The 15393-nt window shown below is 32.9% G+C and overlaps 1 protein-coding gene across 1 annotated transcript in view; it reads left to right on the plus strand.

The window, feature by feature from the left end:
• The window catches only part of LOC142329707 (putative peptidoglycan muropeptide transporter SLC46), a 159587-nt gene that overhangs the window by 49988 nt on the left and 94206 nt on the right, over nt 1-15393 (plus strand). The window contains exon 2 of the mRNA XM_075374420.1: nt 10845-11590. Coding sequence (XP_075230535.1) covers nt 11089-11590 — 502 coding nt within the window. The 5' untranslated portion in view covers nt 10845-11088. The remainder of the gene's footprint in view (nt 1-10844; nt 11591-15393) is intronic.

Consider the following 15393-nt stretch of genomic DNA (forward strand, 5'->3'; position numbering starts at 1 on the left):
AATTGAAAGTTTGATACAACATTAACAAAATGAATATTATGGAACTTCGCAAAATTTAACTTTTCCCTTTTACCCTTTCTCCCATTTCCTTTTCCCATTTTCAGTTTTACCATAAACCCCTTCCTTTACCCCCATTTTTCCCAATTTCCTTTTCCCTATTTTCCTCTAACATTTCCTTTCCCCTATTTTCCTCCCCTCTCCTTTCCATTCCTCATTTCTCTTTCCCTTATTTCCCTTGTCCCATTCCTCTTTTCTCCTTTTCCCTTTTATTTTTTCTTCTTTCCCCTTTCCATTTCCTTTTCCTGTTTTTCCTTTTTCCCGTTTTCCCTTTTTTTCTTTTTTCCCTTTCTTCCCTTTTTTTCTTTTTTCCCTTTCTTCCCTTTTTTGATTTTTCTCTTTTCCGATTTTTCCTTTCTCCCTTTTTCCCCGCGCATAAATCGGTCCAGTGTTTTTCAGTCGATAGCGGACAAACATATCGGAAACACTGAAATGGAATCGTAAAATATTTAGTATAGCGTGTGTTGCTTTTACGTCCAGCAGATAGCACTGTTTTTAAAAAAAGCATGTTTCATCTGTCATAGGTGTGACATCTTAGGTATATAAATAGTAGGTATATAAAAACGCGCGCGTATTCGAATGCAACGTTGTGTCAAAATGTCAAAGCAATGGGTAAAGAACTTTCGGAGATTTTGAACAAAGATTTTGAATAAAGAAGATTTAAGAACAAACGAACAGATTTAAGAACAAACTTTAAGATTTTGAACAAACGAACAGTTACATTTTTATTTTTATAGATTATTTTCACACATTCGTTTTTCATGTTATATCATTTACTTATTATTTTTATAAATTAATAAGGATTTTAAACATTCCATTGTATTTAATTATCCTTTTATAAAAAATTGCGTATTTAATGACTAGTCCAGTAATTCCCAAACTATGCGCCGCGGCGCCCCGTGGAGCCGCGGCCTCTTCACAAGGGCGCCGCGAATTATTGTAAAAGCTTCATAATTAATTGAACCAAAACATTTATAATTATTAATTTAATGTTAATAAAGTAAAAATATAATGAAGATACACGAGTTTTATTTATTTTTATCTCTTACTTACGAGTAGTCATACTTTTACTTAGGGTAGGGCGCCATAGAAAAATTATAATTGAAAAAAGGCGCCGCGACTCGGAAACATTTGGGAACCACTGGTTTGGACTAATGTCTACGTATGTTTCAAACCATTTGGTTTCTATATTGTTATAGGAAAATTTTAGAAATATTCTTAATATAATGTAACCGTTTTTGGTGTATTTATTTATGTCAAACAAAACTCATTCATCAATATTAAACCGTATTCAATATTTTTACTCAAATATTTAAAAAAAAAAACACATTTATTTTAAAATATTGCACTTATAAAAATTAAATAAAAAATGCATAAATTGTAATTATCTTATACATTACATATATTAATAAAGAATTATGATTAAATAATTTCAGTATATTACATAATAGTAAGAAATGCTGAAACATCCATTTTTGCGTAAAATCAACACTAGTTGTCATAATGTGTGATAATATTAATTACGTCATTTAATTAAGAAATAAAAATAAAAATTTACAACACCACTTAATTTACACAGCATTTGGTCAATTTAAACAGAAAAAAAAAAATTAAAAAAGTTTGCAAGATTTTCGATGGAACGTTAAAATATAATTACGATGTTGAACTTTTAACTTTTTATAAAATTATCTAAAAAAAAAATGTAAAATCAAAGTCTTAAATTGTAAAGATAAATCAATATATAATAAATAATAAAAGAAAATAACATTTTTAAGCAAAAGAAACAAAATATATTTCAGGATAAAAGATTTAAACCACCCACCTCAGTCCAGCCACAAAAAGTCTTAATAGCCAAAAATTTGAAATGGGTTGAATTTCTAGATACTCTTCTTTAATCGTAGAAAAAATATTGTTATTTTGGGTTATTATGCTGGGTACAAAAACCTGACAGGAGGAAAATTGACAATAAAAGGTATTTTTGTATATTCTATTGCACACATTAGGGTTTTACATTAAAATGAAAATAAAAGTATGGTGACACCGAAAACTATCAGATTAAATTTTTTTTTTTAATATTTCAATAACACATCAATATCATAAAAATTATACAATTGATAGAAGAGTGATTATAAAAACCGTTTCAAGAATTTAGGGATGGTCTTCGACAACGAAATAAAGAGAAAATTTTACATCAACATATGCCACTCTCTCTTCTTTTTATTTCGGTTTAGCCTCCGGAATTACCTGAGGCTAAACTTCAGATGATGAATGAGGATAATATCTATAAATGTAAATGAAGTACAGCCTCAGGTTGACCATTCCTGAGATGTATCGTAAATTGAAACCCGACCACCAAAGAACACCGGTATCCACGATCTATGTCTGGAAACGCTTAGTTTATCGGCTATCCACCGTTTTGTATTTTTAACATAAATATTTATTTCTCAGGAATGAGGTTAATTGTATCATGCTGAAATTTTGTATACCGCTAGGGTATCCAGAGGTTAATTTGAATAAAAATAATGTTCCTTCAATCAATTTAATCCGCTTCAAAATTGCGGCCATGTAAACATTTTTATTGTTAATAGCTTTGCAAATTCTGGTTTATTTAGATGTTATTCTATTAAAAAAAAAAGTTAAATGTTTTATGACAAAGAAAACAACGCCTTATTTATTCAAATCCGGTGATAAGAACAAAGTTATGACAAAACATCTTAAAGTAAGTCACTATAAATTAAAAAACCACTTTTCATTTCCTCCCGAATAAAATTAAATAACTCTACACAATCTCAAATGGAATAATTTTATCATGTAACGATTCACATTACTTGTCATGCTGAATACGGTAGTGGTAAAAAAGTAATTAATTAATTTGTTCAGCGAAGATCAATGTACGAGTATATTCATTTGGTTAATAGCAAACGACTAACTGAGTATTAGTTTTTATTTACATTTACAACAATAATTTGTTAATTAAATTTGTTTTAATGGAATTTTTCTTCAATATTAATATTATTTATTATTATAAATTTATTACATGAGACCATTTATGAAATTCTTTCTTTACTTACAGTTTTTTCGTTTGTAGGGGGCCATTCTCTGAATTCTTGAAACGATTTTTTAAACATTATATATATATATGAAGACTAATATATACAAACACTAAGTCGAAGGTAAAATTTTGAGGCGAGCTCTCGGAATAATTTTACATCAAAACAGGACTGCGCCAAGGCGATGGGCTTTCACCACTATTATTCAACTGCACTCTAGAAATAGTAATGAGGGAATAACTCAAAAATTCTCCCAAAAATAAATCAAAAAATCCAAACAAACTGTCTTGGTTTCTCCGATGATTTGGCACTGCTAGCAAACGAAATCGACGAAGCTATATCACAGATATTAGAACTTCAAAACATTGCAAATAAAATTTGGCTCAAAATATCATTCAAAAAGATAGATATTATACCCCAAAAATAAACACGATTAAAAGAAGTAAACATAAACGGTAATAAAATCAAAATAATAATACGATTTAAATACCTTGTAGAAATAATAACAAACAACCTAATCGAAAACTCCTCGATCCAAAATAAGAAGAAACAAACTAACTACAGCTCTAAAATTAACCCCATTACACTTACAATAAAAAATGTCTATCAATAAATGTAAAAATAAGGTACTGCAACGCAGTTATAAAACCAGGAGCCATTTATGCAGCAAAAACAGTCTACCACCTGAACGAACAATCAAAGAAAGACAGACTCCAGGACGAAGAACTGGAAGAACCTGCATCAATAAAAAGTACCAGAAAAACGGGTAGTGCTGAAACAAAGTCATGCACAAAGAGTTATCACGCGTACCATGCCATGCGTAAGAGGAGACTAGGATTCGCTGGGCACATCATGAAGATGCAACATTCAAGACTTCTGAAACAGCTAGTTCAGTACAATCTTGACTCGAAAAACACCACTGAAGAGGTGTGGTTCAAAGAAATAAGAGAGTATCTAAACGAAATTGGCCTTATACCAGAAGACACTACAGATAAGATAAAATTAAACAAGAAAATAAAAAACAAAAGCACTCGCTTCACACTAACAACACGAACATTTTCATTAATACAAAGTGCACAAAGATGGGAACGTATGAAAAAGTACTGGGAGGATCGCAAGGCCTAAATAGTCCCATCGATAAAGATAACAATAATAATAAATACAATACAGTTTATAATCCGATCTATAATTCTTAAAAAAAAAAATTATTTTGGGAACGGAAAGAAAGTAAAAGTCAGAAAAAAAAATTGGAAAAAGTATTAATTTCTTTTCAGAAATTAAAATTATGAAAAAGAAACTTGTAACAAATCCTGAATATTTTAACAAACCATTTTATCGTAAATTAACTGCAAAAAAAATACACCGATTCCAAGATCATACGAAAATTTTAAGCTATTATATATATTAATTGACTAACAACATTACAAGTACTTAAAATTCACATTTATGATTTGAAATTAATGATTATCTGGTCAATCTGGGTTTGAAATCGAGAGTCTAGATACCATGATTTGGAATTGTGTGTATTTTTTTATTATTTATTCCAGTATCAGGTTTGCATGAAAACGTTATTTAGGTGGGAAAAGTAATATAACGACACTCCCACTGGAAGGAAACGTTTTTTGAAATTTTTTCCTTAGCTTAAAAATTGTTTCACAATATCAACAATTTTGAAACCGGACTATTTATGCATGCCGAAGTATCATAAATCAGTTGCAAAATCAAAATATGATAATTTATGATACAATAACAACAATAAATTTTTATTTATAACTTAAAACAGGTATGAGATTTACCGACTAGAAATGATGTTCGAGATTAATTATCTAATTTTGCACTTCTTTTGTTTACTTTTTATATTAATTATAGCTCTGGATGAACTGTTTTATATCGTTTCATTTTAATCGCTCAAGGTGATTTTCTCGTAAACTACGCACAATACAAAAAAAAATTCCTAAACAAAAGCTACTCAGATTGGAGAGGAATACTTCATGATACCTTAGATCAGATCCTGAAATTAATCTTGACCTTATTTCAAGGTTAACACGATTTTTTCAAATGGAACGACCTATTCTTGACCCCCACCAATGAGAATAACAGAAAATTTTACAGTGGAATATGTAGTCGCACGTGTGACCTTGAATATTTTTTTAAGGTCATACGACTAACCATCAGAGATAGTGTTGCACAGATGATAGATATTATACGAGTTAGAAAGTTTTTGTATATTCCTGGAATAGTTATATTGCAGGCCCATTTACCTCGCAAATTATGGGAAAGAACATAAAAATTACTTTAAACTATCGTATAACACTATCTCTGTTGGTTAGTCGTATGGCCTTCAAAAAAGGTCCAAGGTCATATGTGTGACTACATATTCCAATGTAAAATTTTCTGCTTTTTTCATTGGTGGGGTCAATAATAAGTCATTCCATTTGAAAAAATCGTACTATCCTTGAAATAAGATTAAGGTCATGTTCAAGGTCAAATACAAGGTCATAATGATATATCCCTCTCCAATCTGAGTAACCTTTCTTTAGGTAATTTTTTTGAATCGTGCGTAGTTTACAAGAACATCGCCCGGGGCGATTAAAATGAAACACTTTGTATTTGTCAGCCTCCTCTATTGCTACAATTAAGAAAAAATTCTGAAATCCTATTTAGTTAAATTTAAAAAAAAAGATTTCACACTAAAAGTTGGTTTTTTTATTTGACACTGATGTGAAGTTAATACTGAAATAATATTCTCTTAGGTTTTAGAGTAGTTCTGTTTTTTGAAATTTTTTTAATTTTATTATTTTTTTAAGCAAATTTCTGCGCTATCTTTTTAATAGATATCTTAAGAATTGTTGGGTAGAGTAAACATCTGTCAAACGGGTAATCTTTTCGATAAATCTTAATAATCATTTGTATAATTAAAAGTTAAAATATTATTACTAACACGATACGTTTTATTTAAAATATATTTTGGTGCAATTATAAATAATTTTATTATTAGATTACTGAAATCATAATCAAATCCATATAATTGATTCGAGTTGGTCTTAACAAGTTACAAATAGACATTTGTAAGTTATTAAACTTTGATTTATATCTAGTGAAGAATTTTAATATCAAAATAACATTTATGAAAAACATTAAAATAATTATTTTATTTATAAACTTTCTACGATGAACCTTACAAACGTCAATATACCTCCATTATTTTACTTTCGTTATAATTAACTGAAGTAAATGTTTAGTTAACGAATCAACTTAAATGTTATTTTACTTAAAATAATCTTAAAAAATCAGAAATGATGCTGTTTTAATCATATAGAAAGTGATTGTATAAACAATTGATACAATTTCAGTGTTTAGGAGGGTTTCCTACTTTCTTCTTGTTTGACAGTATTCGAACAAACTTTCTCAATTTCAGTGTTTAAATACGGAAGTACATTAAAACAGTATATCAAAACTAAGGTTAAAAAGCTAACGTTGTGGTTGCGAAACATTTTCCCGCTAAATTAAAAGCTGGTATATTAAAAGGGAATTGATTCATTATCCTAAACGTTTTTCGTATCTATCCTGTGTCAAAATTCAAGATTATAATTTTCTCGGGTAAAACAAGTAATAGGAAAATATACACACAGAAAACTGCGCTTTATTTTTGTTTTGTTTCACAATCTTTGTTTTATGAGACTTCAAAACGCTGAGAAAACGTAAAACCGAATACTGATAATTTTGACCGATTAAAATATTTTTTTTTAATTTTTACTGTAATAGGCAAAAAAACAGAAACCTTTTCTTTTTAAAACTAAAAAAAATTCTTGCGCAGTTCTGCGCAAGAAGACCGATAATTTTCGTTATTTTATTTTATTTTCTTTTGGAAAAGTGCCAACTTGTTCTAATCGAAAATTAAAAAAAAAAACCTTTGAACCCTACACACAAGTATCAAGTTTCAACTCATCACTGTGATTTAGTGTAAGTAACAGTTTCAAATCACCACTACGACTCGCTGCATACACACCTATGAAAAATATACCACTACACACTTAATATAACCCTTAGATAAAAAACACATACCCAATCATCATGACTTTCACAGCACGTAACGCTACATGAATACACCAAGTAATACTGCTAACAAAAGATAACGTATATAAAACTTTTTTCTTTATTGTTTTTTTTTTTTTAATCCTAAGGCATCCAGTCCGGCAATTAAGAATCACTCGGTCACCTTAGGGTGTCGTGGCAGCAGCCTGGCCTCCCTGTTTAGCCCCCTGTAGAGGCATCCCACCACGACAAGCGTCTCCTAGCGTCATTAGGGCACGCCGACTTCCTCTTCTGGATAGCCAGCCCATCCCTCAGCTGGAGAACTGCCCTTCTCAACTCTAACCTAGGAAGCACCAGGTGTGCGTTTCGCACATCTGGTGTTTACCCCACGCAACCCGTTCTCTCACACCTTGAGAGTCTCCCTTACCATCATCGGGTAGCACCGACCTCCCGCTCTTGCATGTGGGTGAACCAGAACACCCTAGGCATTTGGGCTACCTCCCCAGCCCTAGACGTTGTTTCGCTTCGTTCCAGGCTTCATTATTTTAGTAGTCCCCCCATGAAAGCAATAGATCTCCCATCACCACAAGACCACACACAACAGTCAGTCTGCACCCCACGCCCTGTACTCTTGAATATTTCTTCCGGAGGATCACAGCAACCATTCCCGCAACCGTCTTCATTGCTCGGCACCTCGTAGCATGTAGGCTACTGTGTCCTTCGCCGTGATCCGGCCTAACCCCGCTCTTGCTTTAGATTAGCGGGCCTAGATGAGTGCCCATCTGGGGCACTCATAGAATTTGTGCTCCGTAGTATCCATTAGTTTACAATAGATATAATTAGGGAATTCCCTTCTCCGAAACCTGTAGGGATAGGATCCGAATCCTCCGTGACCAGAGAGAAGCTGTCATACGTCTCCGTGCTTCCTCCTCAGCCACTCCTTCAGCTTTGGAATCATCCAACGGATCCAAGCTCCCGTATTCGCGGTATCCTACCTCTCCTGCCACTCCTGAAGTAGGAGGGCCGCGGAATCAGGCTGCGACATTCCCTCAAAGACTCGCTTCAACTGTAGAGCCCTCAGTCAAACTGGTGGGACACCAGCCAGAACTCCCGCAGCCTTCCCTGACACTGTTCTGTATGCCACGATAATTTTGATCACGGCCCTTCTCTGAAGCGAAGCCAGCCTTCCTTCATTCCTTTTGACATCTCGGGCCTCACTCCACACCGGTACTGGGTAGAATATCACGGAGGTCGCCGCCGCCATTAACAGCCTTCGTTTCGCCATTCTCACTCCCTTCTTGGTACCCATCAGTTTGCCTAAGGTTGATATAGCTTTGTTTGCCTATGCAGCGACCTCAGGTCTATGTTTGCCGCACCGGCCAGACCTATCCAATAACAGCCTCAGGTACTTCACTTGCGGTGACTCCGTTATCCTGAATCCGCTTACCATGATTTCAATTTCGCGAGTTCAGCGCCGACCCACAACAGCCAGCATCTACGTATTTCGGACCGCCAACTCCATTCCCCGCGATCTGACCATCCATCGACCTGGTTCACCGCCGAGGTCGCTAGCTCCACGACCTCCCTCTCAGTGCGCTTGCCCACCCGGAGCGCCAGGTCGTCTGCATACGCTACCATCGATACACTTCCTCGGAACCCTAGCCGTAGAACCCAGTCAAAAGCAAGATTCCACAACAGGGGTCCCAACACTGACCCTTGTGGTTCACTTCCGTGCATCCGAAAGCGGATGCTCCAATTGTCCGTTGTGATTAACAGATGGCGATCATGTAGGAAGTCGGTGATAGCCGCTCTCAGATAGGTACTGATATTTCTTCTCTCCATTTCTCCGAGGATCGTCCTCCAAGGCGCACTATTAAACGCATGCGGACATCTAGTAGGATCCAGAAATTGGATCCTCCTCGTCCTTAATGTACTCGCAGCGCATGATCTAATCTAAGTTGTAACGTTCCAACTTGCAGCATCATAACAAACTACGTTTCTAACTTGCCGCGCTCAAATATTTTCGACCTTTAATCAAGAATGACTCGACCAGTCTTCATAAAATTTTCATATGCACAATTTTAAACACATTTCTACAGCATGTATAAATTTCAATGAAATTGATGTAGTAGTAGGTTTACAAATTCTGAGCCACAAAATATTATATATAGGCCTATAAATAAATAAATAAATATATATATATATATACAAGAAAATTCCACTTTAAGTAAATGGTATTTTCGTACTTCTCATACCTTTAAAAGTAAAGAAAATTCATTTTTACCACACCACTAGCACCATGCGGCCGAAAGTAATACCGTACCTTTCTTCGAAAAATCTGTAAAAACATAACAAAAATTGTAAAAATAACTCGTTTTATATCGTTTCGTATTCATTCTTGTTTATCAATTAATATTCTCATTTACTATCATCTCTACTTTTTTCATTTATTTGTTATTTTATTCTTTTCTACTGATGATGATTGTTTTTTTTTTTTTGTCTTCAGTCATTTGACTGGTTTGATGCAGCTCTCCAAGATTCCCTATCTAGTGCTAGTCGTTTCATTTCAGTATACCCTCTACATCCTACATCCCCAACAATTTGTTTTACATACTCCAAACGTGGCCTGCCTACACAATTTTTCCCTTCTACCTGTCCTTCCAATATTAAAGCGACTATTCCAGGATGCCTTAGTATGTGGCCTATAAGTCTGTCTCTTCTTTTAACTATATTTTTCCAAATGCTTCTTTCATCATTTATTTGCCGCAATACCTCTTCATTTGTCACTTTATCCACCCATCTGATTTTTAACATTCTCCTATAGCACCACATTTCAAAAGCTTCTAATCTTTTCTTCTCAGATACTCCGATCGTCCAAGTTTCACTTCCATATAAAGCGACACTCCAAACATACACTTTCAAAAATCTTTTCCTGACATTTAAATTAATTTTTGATGTAAACAAATTATATTTCTTACTGAAGGCTCGTTTAGCTTGTGCTATTCGGCATTTTATATCGCTCCTGCTTCGTCCATCTTTAGTAATTTTACTTCCCAAATAACAAAATTCTTCTACCTCCATAATTTTTTCTCCTCCTATTTTCACATTCAGTAGTCCATCTTTGTTATTTCTACTACATTTCATTACTTTTGTTTTGTTCTTGTTTATTTTCATGCGATAGTTCTTGCGTAGGACTTCATCTATGCCGTTCATTGTTTCTTCTAAATCCTTTTTACTCTCGGCTAGAATTACTATATCATCAGCAAATCGTAGCATCTTTATCTTTTCACCTTGTACTGTTACTCCGAATCTAAATTGTTCTTTAACATCATTAACTGCTAGTTCCATGTAAAGATTAAAAAGTAACGGCGATAGGGAACATCCTTGTCGGACTCCCTTTCTTATTAGGGCTTCTTTCTTATGTTCTTCAATTGTTATTGTTGCTGTTTGGTTCCTGTACATGATTGTTTAATAATCGAAATTACCATCTTGGTTAATATTATTTAAACAATTTTTTAACATATCTTGTTTTCAAATTTATTTTTCAATAACCATTTCTTTAGTTGTATTACGGACGTTGAACCAAGTAAAAAAAAAAAAAAACAATGATAATATTATATAGTGTTGTAATGCTTAACAATAGATTATTATTTTTAATATTCATTTTGATGTTAGTTTTATTTTTATTTTTTATTTTTACAGGTAGAGTTCAGTCGAAATGAATACTAAATAGAAGATGTACTAATAAAAATAAATAAACATGAAGAGAGTGATGACGACATATCTGAGTTCATATCAAAAGTATTAAGATAACACTTATCTTTAATTAATTGTCTAGTCTACTTCTTCTATATCTACATAATAACACATTAATGTCACGTTATCAAATAAAATAAATATAAACATTAAAATAAAAAATATATATATAAATATATAAACAAGTGTAATGTTCGCAAAATGGCAAGCAGCGTTACAATGTGTAACAGTAGAACCGATGATATTGGTATATTTTTTAACAGTTGCTATGTCACAAACAGCGGGTCTAAATTTATTATTACAAAAAGCATGTCATCCGAACATGCAACCGACAGGTGTAGATATAGAATGTTGGGATGAAGCGGCAGCACAAAGTATCGTAACTAAAATTAACACGTGGAAACCGATATTACAAAACCTGGTACCAGTATTATTTGTTATATTTGCTGGAGCGTGGAGCGATTCCCATGGACGTCGTAGAGTACCTTTAATGTTATTACCGATAATCGGTCAACTAATAACTGATGCGGCTATCATTTTAAATATATATTTTTGGGAATGGCCACCAGAAGTAACAGCCGTTTTTGAATGTATTTTTTACGGTATAACTGGAGGAAAAGCTTGCTTGATAATCGGTATTGTTAGTTATATATCGGATATTACAACTAGATCGGAAAGAACAGCTCGTTTAGGTAAGTAAATCGATCGTATAATAATACTTAATCTATAATTATAATATTATAATGTCTCTAGTGTAAAGATAGTTTAGGTTAACTAGTGAATGACGTAACCCACCGGGTTAGTCTAGTGGTAACGCGTCTTTGCAAATCAGCTGATTTCGAAGTCCAGAGTTCCAATGTTCAGCCCTAATAAGGGCAGTTACTTTTATACGGATTTGAATACTAGGTCGTGGATACCGGTGTTCTTTGGTGGTAGGGTTTCAATTAACCATACATCTCAGAATTGGTCGACCTGAAACTGTTCAAGGACAACACTTACATTCATCTATATCATTCTCATTCATCCTCTGAAGTAATACCTGTCGGTGGCTAAACAGGAAAAACACCATTCTATGAAGTAACAAAAAAAATTAAAACTCCGTAGTTGTAGAAAGATTTTATTTAAAAACGTAGCTAATTTCATACTAAAAACATCGTCTAGCATTAATAGAATTAACATTAACCGGTCTCCGTGGGGCGAATGGTAGCGTCTCGGCCTTTCATTCGGAGGTCCCGGGTTCGAATCACAGTCAGGCATGGCATTTTCATACACGCTACAAATCGTTCAACTCATCCTCTGAAGCAATACCTAACGCTGGTCCCGGAGGTTAAACAAAAAAAAAAAAATTAATAGAAAAAAATTTGCTAAACGAATGAGTTAGGTATGACTTTACGTCACTGTAGTACAATGTCCGATGTTTATATCTTTGTTTTAAAAGAAGGATGGAATTGTAGTAATGAAGTTTATTGCACTTATGTTTAAAACTGACGTAAACTACTCAGTTAATGAAAGTTTATTCCCTTGAAATCATTGTAAATGGATAACGCAGCAAACTGAATTAATTGTTTTTATTTGCATTTTAATAAAAATACAAGGAATATTCTTTTAATTTAATTAAAAGTTTTTAACAAAAATTTCTGATTATTTTTTGCGATATCAAAAACGTTTACAATTAAAATTAACGCATGTTTATAAATTATCGCATGTTTGCCGTTCGACAACGATATTGAGAGACTAACAAAGATAAAAAAATATTCTTATAAATACAATATTTTATTCTCAAATACATAAAACTAGTTTCCTGTCGCAGTTTCGTCCGCGCTATAGGATTACTTGCGTTTCTGTAGCGGTCAATCATTTTATTTTATGTTTTTTAGTTGAGTAACCGGAGGCAGGTATAGCCAGTCACACATACAATAATGGTGGCAGTGGCTGTGTTGGTTGAGCCGACGTGCCGTATACTTTCATACCCCTTAAAAAAATCGGATTAAAAAAACTCAAAAATAGTTTTTAAATATTTAACTGAAGAGTATTTGCAAGCCTACATCTACTGAATATCTCGTTTACTATAGTCGGGATTGGGAAAGTTTACAATCATTGTTCAAAGTTTTTATCTTTCTTCACCTCCTTTCAAGGTCAAATTTCAAAAATCTAGAAATTGGTTTATTCACATGAAGATTACACTCACCAAAAATCAGGTTGATTTCTTTATTTGTTACTAAAAAATTAAAAAAAAACATCAAAAATCCATTTTTACCCTTGAAACACCGAATTTCAAAACTAGAATTTTTTTTAGATATTCACATGAAAATTACACACACAATTAAATCAATCTGATATTTTCATTTGTTACCGAGAAATTAAAAAAAAAAAAAAATAGTAATTGGTACTCCATTTTATCCCTTTAAACTTAAAATTTCAAAAGAACATTTCTTATTGTGCAATTTACACCGTAAGAAGAACATGTATACAAATTTATCTTCATTAGTTTTTGCTTGGGGTTGATCATGAATCATTCACGATAATTAGCTGTAAGAAAGAAGCATAAGAATTTGTGGCTCGCCACCTAGCGGCCCAAATGAGAAATGCAGGACTGTATCGGATTATTTATTATGCACACGTTTTAATAAATAACTTTCCATTTTTAGATAAATTTCCGAATAACCGAGTACTGTTAAATCGAGAGTGTACCGGATGCATGCAAAAGTTAGCCTTCAACTAACAAAAACCCCATTTGAATTTTGATAATCGGACAATTGTTTGCCGAGATATTATAAGAGCACTCCAATGTACTTCCCCGTTTCTAACCAGTTGATGGTGATGATCAATCTAGCCTCCCACGAGGTGCTCGCATACCTCACCACTCTAGCCTCACACGCAGTCCCGATGGGAAGCCCATTATTATTAAACAGAATTTTTTAAGTTTAATGTTATTTTATTTAACGTATATTTAATTTTTTTTTTTTTTAATATTATTAATTCAATTGATTCGAATTATTTAGTTCAAACCTAGCTCACACAGTAAAAAAGACTCACAGTTCACAGTTCATTAATTCAATTCATGGCTAAAAATTTGGTTGCGATTGATCCAGTAGTTTTTTTGTTTATCCCGAACAAACAAAAATCCTTTTTCTCTTTACATAGTATAAATAAATAGTAAAAATAAATACATAATATATAAAATAGTAATTCAAATTAAAAACAAAACTGATTTAATAACAATTAAATTATAAATACCAAAATACAGTCCAATTTACTAAAAACTTTATAATGAATAATAAAAACTAATAGTGAATTCACAATAAGTTAGCAATAAAACAATCTACAACCTACTTTCTGCAAGTATTATTCACTCTTACTGTTTGTGAAAGGACTATCCTGAACCTTATTAATGAATAGCATACTGTCATTTTCATTCCTGTTCACAAATAACTCACCGAAAACCTTCTTGTTTTCAACTACTGTCCAAATTGGATTATTCGTGACGTACTCTTCACTAATTGTTACCAAACACTTACTGTTATCGCTTTTATCGCACTCTATACCAAACTCAAACTTGAAAAATAACTAACCCTGTCCGTTGGTCCCCGGCAGTATTTATACTTCCTGGCCTGAAAAATCAGTATCCGATCCTCGTTTTGATTGTTCAAGCGTAATAATTTTTATTGTCTGCGCCTTCTACGCTTTTCTAAAAAGAATTCCATTTGGTTCCTTCTAAATTCGCCTTCTTTATTTCTTCTTTTTGGAAGAAACCCGTTACACTGTCCCGTTACAATATAATATATAATAACGAAATTCGTTGTTGGAAAGAATTTAATAAACTTCAGAAAAAATTTGTTGGCAATTTCTTTCATTAAAATACAAAACGCAGAATTATTTGCAGAATGATAATCGAGATGTAGATTCCCTTTTGGGTGTTTCTACACATTTTTTGTTTTATAATTTTGTTTCTGGTTTTTTTTTTTAGATTTAATTTTAATTCGTTTTTGTTAATTTGCACCACGTGTATTGTACAGTTACTGACAAATCAATCATACACTGAAATATTTCTTTAGATACAATAGGTAGTGCATGAAACGTGAAATAATTTGTCTTGCTCTAGTTCATAAAAATTTTTTGTGTTTGGAGAATAATTCGGTTAAAGAAAAAGAGAATTATAAAATTTTGAAAATAACTGATTTTCTAATAATATTTCTGTAGTGGTAGTAAACGAACAGATATCAGTGGCGGAGTGGTAGCGTCTCAGCCTTTCATCCCGACGTCCCGGGTTCTAATCCCCCGGTTAGAGTTGGCATTTTTTCACACCCTATAAATTTTCCTTTTCATGTTATCACGTATAAGCTTCATGGTTAGTTTTTATGATAATTAATTCATCAAGAAAAAACTATTGTTCAATTTAACTTAATGAACTAGAACTGGCTCGGGCTGGAATATGAATCTAAGCTGATATGGCGAGAATGGATTGATGTGGGAGGGAGGATATGCGATTTAATTT

Source organism: Lycorma delicatula, chromosome 9 (assembly GCF_047948215.1).
Source record: "Lycorma delicatula isolate Av1 chromosome 9, ASM4794821v1, whole genome shotgun sequence".
Classification (NCBI taxonomy): Eukaryota; Metazoa; Arthropoda; class Insecta; order Hemiptera; family Fulgoridae; genus Lycorma; species Lycorma delicatula.